Source organism: Taeniopygia guttata, chromosome 12 (genome assembly GCF_048771995.1).
Source record: "Taeniopygia guttata chromosome 12, bTaeGut7.mat, whole genome shotgun sequence".
Taxonomy (NCBI): domain Eukaryota; kingdom Metazoa; phylum Chordata; class Aves; order Passeriformes; family Estrildidae; genus Taeniopygia; species Taeniopygia guttata.
The window spans coordinates 14,947,883-14,965,470 of record NC_133037.1 but is presented as its reverse complement, the minus strand read 5'-3'; the positions used below and the strand labels follow the sequence as shown (position 1 = coordinate 14,965,470).

The following is a 17,588-nucleotide window of genomic DNA, read 5'->3' as shown; positions in this document are numbered from 1 at the left end:
ATTTTGTTACTGTTGAGTTCTTCATAGTTCTCTTGAGTGTGCTCTGTTAATAGTTTTTCCTGCTGTGCCTTTCCCCATCTGGGAACTCATCAAATGAGATGCCTATGCCCTCTGCAGCCAGCTGTCCATCACCTGTGCTACAGGTAAGTTGGTTTGGTTTTTTATAGTTGTATTGTTGAGTGATAGTTATGATTAGCTGATAAATCCCAGCAGCCACTGTGCCAACTACTCCATTTAACAGAGGTTTGCATTCAGGCTGGTGAAGGATGTTCAGACAAAAGGCTTTGTGTTCATCCAGCGACAGCTGAGTCTGCCTGGTCTGAAACAGGGCAGCAGAGGTAAAGGACTCCTTCATGTCTGGGATTGTGGTTTTAGTTCTGCTTTAAAAGGATTTCAACTGCTGCTCTCATTGCAGTCACTGCCTGTAGTTCTGTCATGGATATGCTAATCTGGTTTGTTACCTATTGTTTCTTTTCCTGGGTTTTGATGAACAATTAGAACAAGAACTGTTCTTGTCCTTGAAGCAGTTAAGAGTAGTGAAGTAAATTCACTTACCAACTTTCAAATATTTTACTTGGATTAGCAGACACCAATGTAATTCAGCTGAGCAAGCTGTGTTTTAGCAAGCTTAAAGGAACTGCCTGTGTAGGCACCTGACATCTTTTTAAGCTGTCCATGAGAATCTATGCTTCAGCACACTTGTTTATCAAAGAAAACAGAAATACTTTTCACCTAACAGGAAGAAAACAGATGTACAGGAGATATTTACTGTCAGGCATTTATTATAAACACTTAACTCTTAGAGCAGCTGCAGGGCCTCTTGGCAATTCTCTTGAAGTCCCACTTCTGCTACAGGCTGGGCACAGCAGCACATCCTTATTGCACAGGGCAGTGTTTTGCTTTATATTGGCCAGTTATTGCCAGGTGTAACAGGTGCCATCAGGTAACAACACTCTTGTTCAAGAGCACTGTAAGATCAATCCACTTATTCCCCAGGGGAGATGGATTACTAATGAAATGTCATTTACCATTCCCAGTGAAGGTTCAGAACATAAAACTGTATTTGGGTAAATTACCTTGTATCTAATTGAAATAAGGAGCATTTTCTAGCCAACCTTTACTTGTGAAAATTCTACAAGTTTTGCAAAAATGTACTGAAAAGTCACTGTCTAAAGTCATGGTCTAAGGGTAAAATGTAATCCTTTGTAATCCTCTAGGGAAAACTTAGATTTGTTGTTCGAACGTGAATAGAATGAAACATATAATTTTTCAAAGACAAGGGTTTATCGTCTTGAAAGGTATTTTATAAAGCAAAATGAACAGACTAAGTGAGTCTACTAGGAATTTTTTAAATAGGCTTTAATAGCGGAAATAAACTTTATGACAAAGCTGAATAACGATCAGTTTCCTAGACCTGTATAAAATCTGGAGCTATCAAGGGAGATGCATATTATGTACATTATTTGACACAGCTGCAACTGAGTCTGCAGCAGCTCTGGTTCTGCAGCACTCCACCAGCTCCTGCTACAACCCCAGTCTTCCTGACTGTTCTGAAAGCCAGTAGCAGCTCTCCAAACAGTGCCTTCCCACCTGATTTGTTACACATAATCTGTATTAAAATCATAGGCATCATCTTCATCTGCTGGTTTATCTAAGCTGAAGGACAGTGATCTGGAACGTTCATTTCCTGAGAAGAGAAGATCATGTGTTAGTGAAACCAGTGCAAATCCTGGAGCTCCCAGAACCCATCCTTAAGGCAGGGTTCTCAATACACACCTGCCCTTTGCTCTTTGGAATTTGTAGGATTCGTTTGGCGTTTTCCAGGCTTTGCTTTTCTGGTGACCTGAACTTGGCTTTCCTACAAGTCAGAGGTCAGATATTATTTTAACATCACTAATGAAATCTCCCACGCAAATGAAACCGAACAGAGCCTGGGGAAAGTGTGGATAGGCCCTTGTATAGCTGAGCCTCACCACTGAGGCCGACTTGAACAATGTTGTTTCCTTAATTCAGGAAAAAAGCCCAACCATAGTGAAACCCTCATTTACCTCTCTGGTATCATCATCATCATCATCTTCTTCCACATCATCTTCATCATCATCACTTTCTGTGAATTCCTCTTCATCCTCTTCTTCTTCTTCCTCCTCCTTGCTTGTTTCCATGTTTCCCCACTCTGGTCCTTTCTCTATCACTTTATTTTCCTCTATTGTCCCATTTGTCATTCCAGCTGACTGAAAAGCAATGCTGTTTGCTGGAGTGGGGTGCTTTAAAGCTGCAGAAAACACAAGTGTCTATTCAGTTCCTGTCATTTAGCACAGATGGAATGCCCAGCCCCCAAGCAGGGACACTGCAGTTCTGCCCCCTCCCTGCCACACACAGGGCTCCCACACAGGTTCTGCCACCAAGGCAAGGAAATTCTCTGAGAAAAGCTTCCCCTGAGGCATCTACAGAAAACTGCTAGGAGCTGGAAATCCTGGATTTGAGTACAGTTAAGTTTACCTAGGTGGATTTAGATTAGATAGCAGGAAAAAAATATTTACTGTGAGGATGGTGAGGACCTGGCACAGGTTTCCCAGAGAAGCTGTGGCTGCCCCATCCCTGGAAGTGTTCGAGGCCAAGCTGGAGGGGGCTCTGACTAATCTGGTCTGAGTGAAAGGTGGCCCTGCCCAGAGCAGGGGGTTTGGAACAAGTTGGTCTTTGAGGCCCCTCCCAACCCAGGCCAATCTGTGACTCGATGGTTAATGGTAGTCTATTATAGAAGAGTCCTACCTTTAACAGTGATGCTGTTTTCTTGTTCTAGGTTATTTAAATTAAAGCCTTCCTGCATTTCAGCTATTTTTTGTTCTGTAAGATAGGGTGGTGGTTTCTGAAATCCTGGAGGTTGTGAGTAGTACTTTACTCTGGCTCTGAAAAAAATAAAAACCAGCATTAAAAAACAACTAAAGATAACACAGTTAAATCACTGTATTTAAAAATAAAGCCCAGAGCACAAAGCTCTCAAACTAATAAGGGTTTAACAGCAGTTCAATAGTTATTAAAATTTGACTCTGAAGTTGTCAACAGTATTAAGGGGATAGCCCACTCCTGAGTGGAAAATGCAATAGCACTTTGTCAAGACAAATCACCTGCCTGTAAAAGCAGCTGAGTCACTTCAGCAAGGGAGATAGTCACAGTCAATTACTGAATCTGAGTTACATTATTCCTATCCTCAGAATATAGGAACCACCGTAAATTTTCACAGAAAGTTTGCCATATCCTTTCCTGTCTAGAGGAGAACAACAGGGACTTGGTATTTGAGAGGAAAGCAGATTTCCATTACAAAAACTATGGAGCAATGTACAACAGGTTTTGACTCTTCTCATGTATCCTTCACTACTTCAGAAAATTCTCTGTGCATGGCATTCTCTAAATCTGTTGGACAATCCAGCTCTTTACCCAACTGAAATGTGAAAAAGGAAGGAAAAAAGCAGCCTCTCATTTTTAAGTGCTTTGCTGAACTCGGTGCTTCTGCTGTGCTGGATTAGCAGTGAGAAAAAAGTGAGCAGCACAGAGCAAAGTTCACAACATACATACCCTGTCCAGTCACAAAGCACTAATTTAGCCATATTTTCTATGTCAGGAACACCTCCTTTTTTCAGCATGCCTCTCTTCCGAGCCAGTAAAGATAAAAACTCTTCAGAGTCCCTGAAATCTGGGATATTATAGTGCATCATTACCTAGGGTAAAAGAAAATGGCACACTTAGAAAGAGATGCCCATCTCTCTCACAGTTTAAGGAGTAAAAGTGCAAATAAAGTTGGGTAACAGTGAGGACAAAGTAAGAGAAAAGCTGTTTTTCTCATTCATGTGGGAGTAAACATTAGAAAGCAAAAAGCCTGCTTCATCAACAAACTCATCTGCCATTCAACCAGACTTGTGGGTGTACAGAGACAGTGTAGGTGCACAGTTTGGGGACTGGGAGTGGGGCTGGGCCCAGCCTCATCCCCAGTGGGCACAGCTGTGAGAAGCAGGTGAGCAGCACTGGCAGCAATGAGCCATGGAGTGCCCAGGTGCTCTGAGCAACCACCAAAGGGAACAGAGGGCACACAGGTGCCGTGCATCAACATGAGGGGATAAATGGCTAGGCTGAAGAACAAGAAGGGCAGACCCTTGCAGCCTTCTGAAGAGGTGTTACTCTGCATGGGGTGAAGCTTTTTGTTATTGTATGCTGGTACTCTACATGTTGTGGCTGTCTCAAACGTGACACGTGCTGCAAAGGGACAGCACACGGGTCTGTGAAAACCCTTCTCAAAGAACTGAAAGGCAATTAGGCTTAGGTTAATTTGCTTGAAACTAGAGTGAAATCAGAGTTGGATCTGAGGTCTTCACTGTAACCTAGGCAATATAGAGGCAGTATCATCATTTTTCACTCTGTGTGCTGATAGGTCTTAAGAGCAATGCTGTTTACTCTGGCTGTCGGGATCATGGCGTGCTGTTCTGCCTTCTGTTTATAAGGATGAAGGCTCACACTTGGCATTGCCACTTTGCATGGTTAGGGAAAGCAGTTCAAAACCTATCAGAATTAGCTACAGCAAAATGAACTTTCATTATTTGGCCTAGGAAACCTAAAGAGAAGTCTGATGCAGTGAGAGATAAAGAAGAAAGATGGAGCTCACCTGCTGCTTACTGCAGTGATTTATGATGGCATTTACTCCTTCAAGCACATCTGCTGAGTCTGATCCTTCAGGGTCTATGATACTTCTCAAGGCCAGAGCGAGGGCACTGTTAGAAGGATCTGCAATTATACTTGGACTGTCCAGCATCTTTGTCTGCTTATCAAGCTGCACAATTTGCATGGACCTGTTCAGAGAAAAATGCGTTGTGAGCAGATAATGAAGGACTGGTAATGGTGAAGGATGCAAGACACAAAGCTCAGTGTTGGATTGAATGTACTTCATAAAGTCAGTTTCAATGTTTTGTCATCATATGCTTTGTGTAGGATAGAAATTTAAACAAACAAAACATCAAGTTTATACACTATCCCCTGGAGAGAGCTTGCATCACATATCAATACCTTTCATCTTGAAAATTTTAATGTGCATTTAAAACTGCACACTGGTGTGCTTTGCCCCTAATGGACTGAAACACAAACTCAGGGTAACTGAAACACAACAAACAAGGAAAGGAACAGATTTTATCAGACTGAGCTTACTTGGTAACACCCCTTGTCAGGCCAACATTACAAGCACGCTTTCCTCTGAGACTGTTGATTATGCTGCTCTTTCCCACATTAGGGAAACCTGAGGAAAAATCACACCAATCCTTTAAAGTTAAATAAGAAAACAGCTTTTTAACACCAATCAAAACAGCTTCTTCCAGGTAGCTTTGTTAACGTAAGCATCGGTGTGAGATCAGAGTTGGATCTGAAGTCTTCACTACAGAAGTAAGACAAAGAATGTATCCTCATTTCTCACACTTGTAGGATTTGTGGTGCTATATTCCATGGGATTTTTGTCAGGCATGAGGAAGGCAGGGCCAGTGGAGCAGATATCCTGCCTTCTTTGTGCTCCCACAGATCCCCGTGCTGCACATGGCAGTGCACCATGGATCCCTGGCAGCTGAAGCACTACAACACTGAGAGTCTTGGAGCAAAGAACAGTGACTAGAAAGCTCATTAGCAAACCAGGTATCAGCAGTTTTACCCAGTCCAGTAATACAGGATCCCAAAGCTTTATGGGAGAAGGAAACTCCTCCTGTTTCTCCAAACACTTACCTACTACCCCAACCCGAATGGCTTTGTCTTGGGTCTTGCCATACCCTTGAAGAAGCTTCAAAAGGCATTTGCTTCCAAAATACTGAGAGGTTTCTGCGAAATCAACACGTGCATGTCTTTTTGTGACCTGTACCTGCTACAGGATTCAAAGGCAAAAAAAGCCCATGGTCAGGAGCTATTAAGGAAGATAAAATATGGATACTTAGATTTATTCATCTACTGTAATTTCAGTGCTAAGAATTCTCCCACTGTATTGCAAAGCTCAGTTGAAGTGTAAAGGCACATCCATCAACCAAAAAGTGCAACCAAACCAGGGAGAAAGGAATTTTAAAGATGTTTCAACATGTATGACTGCAAAAACATGAACTTTTCATGGGACAGCCTGCAGTGCTCTTACCATAGTCTTGTCCTTCATAATTGTGGCTGACTTAAAAGCAACAGTTGGAAACTCCTTCTTCAAATAATTCAACCATTTCTCTACGTTGTCCTTTGGCACTAAATCTGGAAAGAAGAGCAGTTCTTTCACTCCTTAAATTAATCCTATCATGACAAATACCATTTGGCTGAGAACTCTAGTATGAAGTACTGGATACCTTCCCCAAAGGCACACAGAGTCACTCTTTCTGCCTTAGCAGAACACATCACAATTACATTTCTGGCCTCTGTATTTGGTTTTTAATGCTGGGCTCTGGCTAGAAGACTTTGCATGATACAGAATGATCTGTGAAAGATTCCGACTTCTACCACAGAGTTCCCTTTGCTCTTCTTGTTGCTCTTGGTATTTTGTTGTCTTTGATTAGCTGCTGGTACTTGGTAATCTCCAGCCTTTGTAGTGAGCTCAGAGTTGGATCTCATGTCTTCAATGGAATCTCAGATTCCTTTAAAATCTTCATAGCTCACCCACCACAGAACCACAGTGCCAGTAACACTTTGAGAAAACCTGTGCTTCTTACCAATTTTGTTCAAAACCAAGAGCAGCTTTTTGTTCCCTCCAGAGGAAGTGACAGCTTGCTCCAGCTGAGGACACCTGCAGCCCATTGGATCTCTGGCATCCAAAACCTCCAGAACCACATCTGAGGTCTCAAGCACCTGGGTCAGAAAAAAAACCAAGAATCCAAGAAGACATCACAGACCAGATTACAATTCTGCTATATCTGTGGCTTACAAAAATAGTTGTTAACATTTTCTGTTGTAAAATCCCTTCAGTGTTCTAGTTTATCACAGACAAACTTTGTGTTCTAAGCAGTAATACAAAAAAAGCAAAATAACAAGTGATCTTACTGCTAACTCTCTAGTGATATAAAATATCTTTATATCTATATCTGATGATATAAAAATAGTTAAAGCATTTCACCTTCATAAGCTCCCTGCAGCATGATTTCTTAGAATTTTTATTCAGCGTTTTTTTAGTCTTTCCTTTAGATTTGCCAGAGGAGTCCTAAAGCAAATAAAAACAAAAGGAAATTATTTAAATGAGAATTAGTGTCTACTACTTGTGTGCATATTCAGCATGAAATGTAAACTGCTGCTTAAGAAGGTGCAGTTTCAGGATGACTTCTGCAGGTTCAAGGAATCAAAATCATACAGGACCCCTACCTTTCCCTCTGCTTTCTCCTCGATTGTGGCTGCATTCTTTTTAGCTTCCAGCTTCCTCTTCTTTTCATGTTCTTTCTGTCTATTGAGCTTCTGCTTTTGTTTCAGTTCTTCAAGCTGATTGCAAACAAAAACCCAGGGCAGGTAAAACATGGTGCTAAGGAAGAATGCTAAGGAAGGTGCTAAGGAAGAATGTTCTTCCTCCCCATTCCTGAGCCAGCTCAGTTAGAAGTCCTGGCTGTCCAAGTGACTCTGGGAACTCTTTTTTTGCACCCTACCCAGAGGCAGCCATGCATTTGCTTTATCCCAAAACAGCAGCTCTACAGCCACCACTACAGCAGATAAAGGTCACATTAGTGCACACTGCAGACAGCAGATCCCGATTTTCTGTGTAATCACATAATGCCATGATTTAACTCTCAGCACTCTGATGGGACATTTCTGTATCCCAGCACCACAGGGAATTCTGACTGCATTAGAAAAGACACTTCCAGCATGTTCCCATCCCAGTGAGGAAACGAAGGTTAAAAGTAAAAGAGCAAATCACTGCGCACTGTACGGTGCTGGAAATAAATATATTGTTTTTCCAAAGCACGAGTCTGCTAGAACTATCTACCACGACTGCTCCTCTGAGTGCACACAAGGCTCCCTTACCGAAGGGGATGCTCTCAGTTCTTGTTCTCTTTACCAAAAACTATGTTTTACCCTCTGCTTTCTTTGCTCCGCTTCCCGCAGCAGCTCTTCCTTAAACGGCGCAGCACTGGGAATTCCGGGGTCTTTCTTGGGCTTCTTGTGGCCGCGTTTCTTGGCCTCCTTGCGGACTTTCCGGTGGTGTTCTCTGATCTGAGGGCAGCACAAGAAGCGTTCTCACTCTAAGGCCCAAACCTTGAGCGCAGCGGCCCCAAAATCGCGGAACGCGGCGCGGGGGCCGCGCTGGGCCGGGCCTCACCTTCTTCTGGATCTTGTAGCGCTTGTGGCAGCTCAGCCTCTTGCTCGCCTTCCGCAGCTCTGCAACGCACCGCGCCCGTCAGCGCCGCGCACCGACACGCGCATCCCCGCCGCCGCCGTTACCCCGTCCCCGACTCCCGCCTCCTCCATCGCTGCCGCTCGCTCAGCCACGGGCGGCCGCCACCCCCCGGTGCCGGGCCGCCACCCCCCGGTGCCGGGCCGCCATCCCCCGGTGCCGGGCCGCCATCCCCCGGTGCCGGGCCGCCATCCCCCGGTGCCGGGCCGCCATCCCCCGGTGCCGGGCCGCCTCCCGCGCCCTCCCCGTCCCACTCCCGCCCGTTCCCCGTCCCGGTGCCCGCCCGGTGCCCGGTGTCCCGGAGCCGCTCCCGGCGCTCACTCGGCCGCTTCATGGCGCCGCCACGTGCTCCCGCCGGCGGACGCTGCCGTAAAGCGCGCCGGCGCTGCCCCGCCGGGGTGTCGCGCGGGCTCGGCGGTTGGGCGGCCGGGCGCGCTTTGCGGCAGCGGCGGCGGCACCGGCGGTGTCGGACGGGCGGTACCGGCGGGACGGGCCGGGCCGGGCGGACCCCGCGCACCCACCCCGGGTCGGCCGCGGCTGCGGGAGGCGGAGCGGAGCCGGCGGGGTGAGCGGCGCGGGCGGGGCGCGGGCCGGAGCGTGGAGGCCGCTGGCTCCCTTTGTGTGGCGGCGCCGCCCGAGCGCGCAGCGGCCCCGGCGCGCCGGGCCCGGGGCACCGAGCGCCGCCTGCCCCCGTCACCTGCCCGGGCCCGGGTGCGCCTCAGCCCCTCGTCCCCGCCCCGCTCCTGCCGTGTTCCCGTCCCGGGCCCGCGCGGTGAGCACGGCGGGTCCTGCCCCGCGGGGCGGGCCCGGGACCCCGGCCCGGCCGCCCGGTGCCGGGAAAGGCTTTTCTTTGTTTCCCGCCGGGGGTAGCGCCTCACCTCCCGGGCAGGGCTCCGGCGCCTCGGGCAGTTCCGGATTCGCTGCCTTTGTTCCTTGTCCCGGTGCCGGTAAAACGATGGATGTGTTGTCCCTCTCGCTTTTCCGTCAGCTTTGCCCTGTTACCGTGCCTGGCTGCTGCCAGCCCCCTCTTCCCATCCCGTAGCAGCTTTCAGTGGGATCGGTAACCGGGGGAAATTCCCGGCTGCGTTTCCCTCCCGTGTTCCCTTTGCTAAATTTACCGTGTTTCGTGTTTCTGGTGAAACGTGGGAGATCCTGATAGCAATAAGTACTACCCGTGGTATCTGTTGGCTTTTTGCTCTCCTCTGTCTGGAGGCAGAAAATGAACCTCTAGTGTGTTAGAACGTTCTATTTTAAGTGTGTTATTATGTCCAACGTGTGTAAAACCTGTCGGTGTTGGGAGGTTGGAGTGGGTGACACTTGTTGTGGTCCTTCCCTACAGCTTTTGGGAGGGACAGCCTTTCTTCCCCCCGTTGTGTATATATGTGAACTAGTAATGGCCAAAGCATTTCTTGCTGTGGGTTTGTGACATTTTTATGGCTGGTGGGGGCAATTACCGAGGAGATGCTCAAGCTGCTGTTGCATTGGAGGTGCTCATTGGTAGCAGTGGAGAGTCTTGGTGTGACTGTTGAGAGACCTGTGAGCCAGCAGTGCAATTGTAGAAGAAACTCAGGGAGAGAGGTTTTTCAGCAAAGCTGTGTTTCTGTGCACAGCTGAGTTCTCTGTGCTTAGGAGTGTGGCAGTTTAGAGAGAAGTTTGTGTTTTGGAGCCTCAGCTTCAGTCAGTGGTACATCAGCAGGTCTCTCCCTGAGTCTTTGTGATGTTGTCCAGACTGATCCATGCTTTGCAGGGTTATTAGAAGAGAAAACGTGTTTTGGAGGCTGTGTGAATGGTGAGGGTACCTTGATCACAGCAGTGTCAGAGTGTGGCTGAGATCCACAGCATTGTGCCTCTGACAGTACACGTGGAATAGCTGATGTACAGTCTGCAGGCAGTTCTGGTTGGGAGCTTCCCAGATCTTTATTTCAGGGTGGGACTGGTCTGAGTGTACTCTTGGGTTCCTGGTTGAAGCAGAATTACTGATTCTGGTAGTCCCTCCTGCCTTTCTTCCACAACCAAGGGCTTGTGTTTCTCAGCACCTGCCTGGTGGAGCCACTCCAGACTGTAGCCCTCAGATAGAAGTTGGAGGCTGTGCCAAGGCTTGAGGCTGTTGTCAGTTCCCAAAATGAATTGCCTGCTGATAAACCACAGAGCTTCTCTGCATGTCCATGTTACGAGAATGTTCAGAGTGCTGAACAGGAAAAGAACCTCTCTGGGGTTTGCCTGAAGGCAGGAGACAGAAGAACTACACAGAAGCAAATATTTTGCTATTAAACGGTTCTGTATATTTCATGTGGAATTTCTGTGAAAAAAATCAGGCTTGGAGACTGCTTAGAAATGGAAACTTTTTTTTTTTTTTTAGTGTATGGCTGCATTCTTACTGCTTACGTCTGAGTATAAAAGTCTACTCTGAAAAATGTTGGAGGTGCATCATCTTAGAGTTTAATAAGTGTTTGTTGACCTTAAGATTGTGTTCTTATAAGCACTGTACTGCTTTGCATTCTGTAACTTTTACAGCTTTCTGGTTTGTACTCTCAGGTCAGGTATCACTTCTGTTTACTTTCTGCTCTTCTTGATGAATCATTCTCTAGCAAGTGGCTGTGAAATCTGTAATGCATATTCAGGAACATGAGAGAAATGTATTTTTACTGTGACAATGACAGAAGTGTCTAGCATTCTGTGTACAGAATTACTTTGTAGAGTTTCTGCTGGGCTATAAAAAGTTGCCTTCTGTTTCTTGCTTTTCTTCTCTGTCACTGTATTTATTCTTTGATTTTATTCTTTATCTACCTACTCTGAATTTTCTTCTCTCTCTCTTTGCTTTTTCTTGTCTTCCAGTTGTGGCTGTACTAACACCATTACTGGTTTGCCACTCTTAGAGTGTCCCCTTCTCGCAGTATCTGTGCTTGCCCATCAGACACTATGAGGAGATTGGCTTTTCGAGGTGCTGGTTCTACTCTGGTAAATCTGGTAAATTATTGATTGTATCTCCATCCCTCTGCCTTGGCCTTTTGCTTTTCTTTTTCCTAACTGTTAATTATTCCTACCTTATTCATCTCATGTGTGTGCCTGAAATTATCTCTGTCTCTAACAGAAATGCTTTAATGCAGTTACTTCGTGCTGCCATAACTTGTCAATCATCTGAGTACCTCCTGAAAGAAATCCCTGGATTTAGTTGGAAATGGGGATGGGCTGGGATAGATGCATCTGTTCTGTGCTCAGCCTTTGAGATAGCCACAAATAAAGATACTTTTCTGATGCTGTCACTGGAAGTTGGGAAAGAGCCAACAACTTGTTCCATAAATTACCATAGTTGTTGGATGGTGGTTATTCATTTGTCACTGCTTGTGTTGGTAAATGCAAAACTATGGCCAAAAGAGGAGGGGGCTTTTTCTGCTTCTCCATGGTTGAGCCATTCATCCCACACATAAAGTGGGAGTGGGCAGTCCCATGGTGATCCTGTTCTTTTTTTCTCTTGAATACAACACAAGGTATTCTGTGGCCCTTTTCATTTGTAATTTGTTTTGGTTGTTTTTTTTGTGGGTTTTTTGTTTTTTTTTTTTTGTTGGTCTGTTTTTCATGGTTTTGTAGTTTGCCGTGGAATTAAGTGTTTTTACACCAGAACTGAGCATGTGTATCTGTACAGCTTTTTTGCTGAAACCAGTGGTTCTGGCTTAGTTGTTGTGCATGGGATGGGGTATGAAAAGGTAGAGAGTTTAAGAATATATTCTGCAAAGAGCTGCTAATTCAGTGTGAGCTTGGGGTTTTCTGGCCTTGCTATCATTGGTGACTATAAAACTGTAGGAGCATTTTGATTTCCTTTACTCTTGGGAATTCCCACGAAGCTGAAGTTACAGAAATGGCTTCGCTGACCTGCAGCATTTAGCAAATGTATCATCAGAAGCTTTGCTGGCTGTGTGGGTAGCTCTCAGCAGAGGGTTGGGATGCAATGACAGGGCTTTAAGGACGTTTCTGTTCATTATAGAAGAAGTTGGATTCCATGGGTTCCAAGAGGCGAAGAGCCACCTCTCCTTCCAGCAGCGTCAGCGGCGGCGACTTCGACGATGCCCATCATTCCACCAATGTACCAGGCCCAAGCAGGAAGAGGAGGAGACTTTCCAATCTCCCAACTGTAGATCCTGTTAGTACTTTCTTACTGACTGCACCTTTTTTTTTAGGGGGATACTGTATCACCAAGAAACAGTCTGTCTGGAATATGATGGACTGTAAAATTAATGACCATATGTAGCACACGTGCACTGGTCCTGAATCCGTTCCTGCCTCTGCTGAGCTTTGTTTAGGACCTCATTCAGCTTCGGCTTTGGCTTGGTCCTGGCTCACCACTTTCATGTTTTTCTTTACTGTTTTATCTTTGCTGTTTTGTTTTTGCTGCTTTTATCTTTTTGCTGATGATTTTAGCAGGTGGAAGGATGTTGGAGAATGAGCTGAAATCATAATGTGCAGAAGTTGAGAGCTGTGTCTGCATAGCAAATGCAGAGGGATGAGTGGGGATTGGCACAGGCAGTGATTGCTGAAGTGTACAATGCCTTTGCATGAGCAGTCTAATGTTAATTAACTGTAGGGCAGAAGAACCCCTGTTGTTATTGTAGATGCCTGTAACTTGGAGAGAATTGCACTGAATTAATTTAAATTTTGGGTGTTTTGCTTAGAATTAGCATTGAAATAAAGCTTCCTATGTTCAAAAAATAAATGGAGATCATACAGTACCTGGCACACTTGTAAGGTATCCTGCTAAAGTGTGAGGTGCTTCAATTGCTTCTCACTTCTGCTTTAGGGCATACCATTTAATGGTATGCCTTAGTATTGGCAGCTATATCTCATAGTATTGGCAGCTTGTCCTTCCCTTTGTAAGCAAGCTTTTGTTTGTTACATCCTTAAAAATCTCTCCCTTTTATTTATTTCATTGTTCTTGCCTTTCAGATTGCTGTCTGCCATGAGCTCTACAACACCATCAGAGACTACAAAGATGAGCAGGGCAGGCTCCTTTGTGAGCTCTTCATCAGGGCACCCAAGAGAAGGTGAGGCCACAGGTCTGGTTAAACCTTGAACCTGATTTAATCAGGGAGAAGTGGGAATTGATAATTACTTCAGCAATACTTTGTGAAAAATCTGAGCTACATTTGTCATTATTTCATATCAGTGTTTGATCTAGGTGTTTGATGTAATTATTCAATGGGAGATGCTTACATTGGTGCTCTTTTTCAGGGAAAAAGAAAAGGGATACACTGAATTAATTAAAAATGTTTCTTGTGGCACCTGCTAAAACATCCATGCCTTTGATTATAAGAGGTTCTGGTTAAGTGATGGGATATAATACTAAGGACACAGCTTGGGAAGGTTAATAGAAGTGACCCTTGAAAATGCAGTAGCTAAGTAAGAGGCTGAATTTTCTCTTAAGCTTAGAAAATTGAGTAGTAGCAGAACATACATGAAGTGAGCTGACTGATAGAGCACTGTCCAGATCTTTTAGCTGTAACAGAAATGTATTGGAACTTTCTTTGGTTTATTTGATCATAAACATGCAGAGCTTTAGTGCTGTGCTTTGGGTTTTACTGCTTGGGATATGATGCCTGTTTTTATCATTGCAACAGAAATCAGCCAGATTATTATGAAGTGGTTTCTCAGCCAATTGATTTAATGAAAATACAACAAAAGCTGAAGATGGAGGAATATGATGATGTGAATGTGCTGACTGCTGATTTCCAGCTTCTCTTTAACAATGCAAAGGCTTACTATAAGGTGAGCAAACTACATGTAAAGGCTCAAATCCATTGTAAAAGGAGTAGAGATGTATTTCCATAATGTTGACTGTATCTTACTAAGTTGTCCTACTATAGCCATTTTTCTGTGGAAAATCATAAAACAATGTGGGTATGATCTTCATGTAGTTTTCCAAAAGATATCAAAAGCAAAAATGGAAATATAAACTGAGAAAAGTATTCCTCTTTTAAAGCCTTCTAATTTTACAACACCCTCTGTGTAACTCTTTGAAATGGAGAAAGATTTCTTTTTCTTTCCCTCTCAGAAGGAAAAGTTTATGCTAAGAGCAAGCTTATGATAGGAGTGTTGAATCTTTCTCTTCCATTTGCTACTTAATAAAATGAAAAGAATGCACATTGACTGTCATGGTCAGTGATGATAGATGTGAATGTAATGTCATCAAGACAACCCCCATGGCAATTCCCCCAAACTGAATATGTGTTTTATTATGGATATTAATGGGTTTTATTGCAGTTTTCATAAGGAAATGGGGAAAAATTGGATTAATCTTGTTTAATGAAAGGCTATGTTAAAACTGTATGATGAAATTGTTTGTGGTGGATGAGCTGATACAGCAAATGTAAACCTGCTAATATTGCCTTTCACATATCTTTGGAGATTTGAATAACCCAGCTGGGGTAGCCAGGTGACATCCAGAAAGGCAGTGTTTGTTTTACTTGTGTGTGTGTGTGTAGTAGCTTCTTGAAAAAAATCAGATTTATGGGTTAATGCATTTGCACATTCTCCTTCCAGGGAAAAGTACAAAGATTTTCAAATCCATTTCGTCCTCCTGGAGCTTTGCAAGGCACTCAGTGTGAAAACCCCAACATTAATGGGCTGGTGGCAGGAAAGAATGATTGGGGTTTTACAGAGCATGTGCTGACTTTGCCTATAGAAGTGTGGGCTCAAAATTTAACTGTGTCATAGAGATCTTACATTAGACTGAAAATGGGTATCCATTATTCCAGGATGAAGGAATATTGGCATTTCCAGAGAATTATGGAGCTGTAAGCTGGAGGTGTGGCACAAAAACGTAACATCTTCCTCTTTTCACCTTTTACCTTCCCCAGGCATCTCTATGGCATGGACAAACCAGGGATAACAATTGATTGTCAAGGTCTTTATTCCAGCAGATGTTTTATTGGCAGTGCTCCAGCAGAACAGCAGGCTTTGGGCTTTTTTGTATTTCTGGTCAAGTCTCTCACTCCTGAGCATCTTGCATTCATACAGAAAGAAGCAGATTTGTGGAGCAGGATACTTAAAACATCTATTTGTGGAGCAGGATACTTAAAAAATCTGCTCTTCATAACCAACATCTGGTCTAACGTGCTGAGAATATTGAAGCCTAATAAGGCAAGATTAAGAACAGTTCTCATGTTGGTTTCTCATTTGTATCACAAGTTGTCAAGTGGTTGAGAGAGTGAAGTAAGAAGAGTGCAATCAGCAGTAATAAAGTGATATTATCAGCAGGAGTACCTGAAATAGAGCCTAAATGACAGAGGAAAGGGAAGGAAAAATTTCTGGCCTACTGAAATTTAGTTTGTTTTAAATGCTGGTGGTGTACTTCCAACAAAAGCCAGTGATTTCTCCAGATTCATCTAGCTGGTATGTCCAAGCCTCAACCCAGCTAATTTTATTGTGAAGTTTTCTCAAAGACTTGGATGCTTTTGAGTGATGCAGGTTATATTTTCCAATGCTTATTGTGATTCTTAACTCCTCTGTTGAAGAACAAATGAAGCAGGAATTTCCCAAGTTTTCTATTATTCATATTTAATAACTTTCAACTGATAACTTAGAAAATTCTCCCAGATGAGAGTGCCCTGAATTTTGACTGGAATGTTTGATTTGTTTTTGCAGCCAGATTCTCCTGAATATAAAGCTGCCTGCAAACTATGGGAGCTGTATTTGCGCACAAAAAATGAATTTGTTCAGAAAGGTGATGCTGAGGAGGATGATGATGATGAGGAAGGACATGACAATCAAGGAAATTCTGAATTAGTAAGTGTGGGCATGACAGCTGCAGAAGGGGGAAGCTGTAACTGGGGATGTCAGCTGACTCTTGAGAGAGTGAAAAATCATTGAGTAATATTTTAATTGTTAAATTATGCCCTAAAGGGTATTTCTTATGCAAGTTTATTAGTTAATCACTTCATAGTATTGTTATGTGTATTTCACTTTTGCCTAGCCAAAAAAGCTGTGAGCTTTTTTTAAAGTAAAGCATGGTTCTGGTTTAGTTGGAATAATACAAAGTATGCTTGAATTCATGCCAACATTGAGATTTGTTGCAAGCAAGATTCATGTCTAATGACATCAGTTATCAGCAAGTGCCCCATTCAGTCAGTGCAGCTGTTCCTGGAGTGTTATGAGAGGAAATTTGGGCTAGCCTTGTTTTTGTGATGTTGGGATGCACATTTGTGATGTGTGTGACATTCTGCAGTGTATAGCTGAAATTAGAGTTTTTTAGTATACCTTCACCTGCATAAAAAATACTGTCTTCAAAAGTTGCATCGGTATTTTGTAGCTGATTTTTTCTGCCTTTGGAGTGCAGGGTGCTGTATTTCAGCACAACTTGAAGCACTCCACTCTGGCTGCTGTTAAAACTTCTTGTGATTTTTGTTTTCTACATTAGTCATCTCCAGGTTACCTGAAGGAAATTCTGGAACAGCTTCTTGAAGCTGTAGCTGTTGCCACAAACCCCTCAGGACGACTCATAAGTGAATTGTTCCAGAAACTTCCTTCTAAAGTGGTGAGTATTTTAGTAATGTAGGTTGTGTTCTAAGCTGGAAGCCTGGACATTTCTGTAACTGATGTTACAGGCTGTGATGGCCATGCTCAGGGTGCAGTTCTCTGTTTCTCCCTCATCAGAGGCAAACTCCACCTGTCTGTACTGCTCTGTTTCAGAACAGTGTGTTCTGTTTTTGTGGTGAAAGTTTTAACCAGTAGAATAAATACTCTGAAAACCTTCATGGATTTGATTTTCAATCAGAACTGGTCCTTTATGTGAGTTTATTGATGAATTGTAATTCATTGTATCTGCCTTATTTGAGGCTTACACTGTTCTTACCTCAGATTCATCTAATTGCTTATGTAAGGTGTTTGAACAAAAGTTTGTGACTGTTTATAGTAATACATGAATTATTTCTGTTTTCCAGCAATATCCAGACTATTATGCAATAATAAAGGAACCCATAGATCTTAAAACCATTGCCCAAAGGATACAGGTATGAACATATTAATGTGTCAGGGTAAAGCCTTTCTTAACAGTAAGCATTCCAGAATTGTTAGAAGTCAGCATTTATGGTGGCAGGAAGGGCAATGTGTTTTCCCTCTGCTATTTAAAAACCTGCACGCTGTGGTGATTCAATGTTCTGTGCTGGGTTAGTACTGCAGAAGTAGCTGTGTGGAAGATCAAGCATTGTGAGCTGTGGAGTGCTGGCTTTGA

General features: G+C 43.8%; 2 protein-coding genes and 4 non-coding genes across 21 annotated transcripts in view; 1 reads left to right on the top strand and 5 right to left on the bottom strand.

The window, feature by feature from the left end:
* Positions 1 to 1,341: 1,341 nt before the first annotated feature.
* Positions 1,342 to 8,769, bottom strand: GNL3 (G protein nucleolar 3). Its single transcript, XM_030283140.4, has 15 exons — positions 8,690 to 8,769; positions 8,294 to 8,352; positions 8,050 to 8,187; positions 7,348 to 7,461; positions 7,106 to 7,189; positions 6,705 to 6,840; positions 6,149 to 6,252; positions 5,752 to 5,887; positions 5,191 to 5,278; positions 4,655 to 4,838; positions 3,574 to 3,716; positions 2,770 to 2,906; positions 2,049 to 2,272; positions 1,777 to 1,858; positions 1,342 to 1,687 (listed from the first exon to the last, which is right to left on the bottom strand). The coding sequence occupies exons 1-15, from the start codon at positions 8,700 to 8,702 to the stop codon at positions 1,599 to 1,601; spliced, it is 1,731 nt and encodes a 576-aa protein (XP_030139000.4). The 5' UTR covers positions 8,703 to 8,769; the 3' UTR covers positions 1,342 to 1,598.
* On the bottom strand, positions 4,330 to 4,406 carry LOC115497037 (small nucleolar RNA SNORD19). The gene has a single exon (XR_003962620.1). It is a non-coding gene; the product is annotated as a small nucleolar RNA SNORD19 (small nucleolar RNA).
* LOC115497038 (small nucleolar RNA SNORD69) lies at positions 4,901 to 4,976 on the bottom strand. Its single transcript, XR_003962621.1, has one exon. It is a non-coding gene; the product is annotated as a small nucleolar RNA SNORD69 (small nucleolar RNA).
* Positions 5,377 to 5,450, bottom strand: LOC115497036 (small nucleolar RNA SNORD19). Its single transcript, XR_003962619.1, has one exon. It is a non-coding gene; the product is annotated as a small nucleolar RNA SNORD19 (small nucleolar RNA).
* Positions 6,577 to 6,649, bottom strand: LOC115497035 (small nucleolar RNA SNORD19). Its single transcript, XR_003962618.1, has one exon. It is a non-coding gene; the product is annotated as a small nucleolar RNA SNORD19 (small nucleolar RNA).
* A 24-nt stretch (positions 8,770 to 8,793) lies between the features above and the next one.
* The window catches only part of PBRM1 (polybromo 1), a 56,389-nt gene continuing 47,594 nt past the window's right edge, over positions 8,794 to 17,588 (top strand). For 6 of the 16 annotated variants that reach the window (XM_030283137.4, XM_072934732.1, XM_030283131.4 and 3 more), the window contains exons 1-8: positions 8,794 to 8,933; positions 11,204 to 11,326; positions 12,351 to 12,506; positions 13,307 to 13,404; positions 13,978 to 14,125; positions 16,004 to 16,144; positions 16,776 to 16,892; positions 17,299 to 17,367. In XM_030283137.4, the coding sequence (XP_030138997.1) occupies positions 11,288 to 11,326; positions 12,351 to 12,506; positions 13,307 to 13,404; positions 13,978 to 14,125; positions 16,004 to 16,144; positions 16,776 to 16,892; positions 17,299 to 17,367 (768 nt within the window). In that variant the 5' untranslated portion in view covers positions 8,794 to 8,933; positions 11,204 to 11,287. Of the gene's footprint in view, positions 8,934 to 11,203; positions 11,336 to 12,350; positions 12,507 to 13,306; positions 13,405 to 13,977; positions 14,126 to 16,003; positions 16,145 to 16,775; positions 16,893 to 17,298; positions 17,368 to 17,588 lie in introns of all 16 variants that reach the window. The other 10 variants (XM_030283128.4, XM_041718777.2, XM_030283130.4 and 7 more) reach the window with 5 other exon arrangements.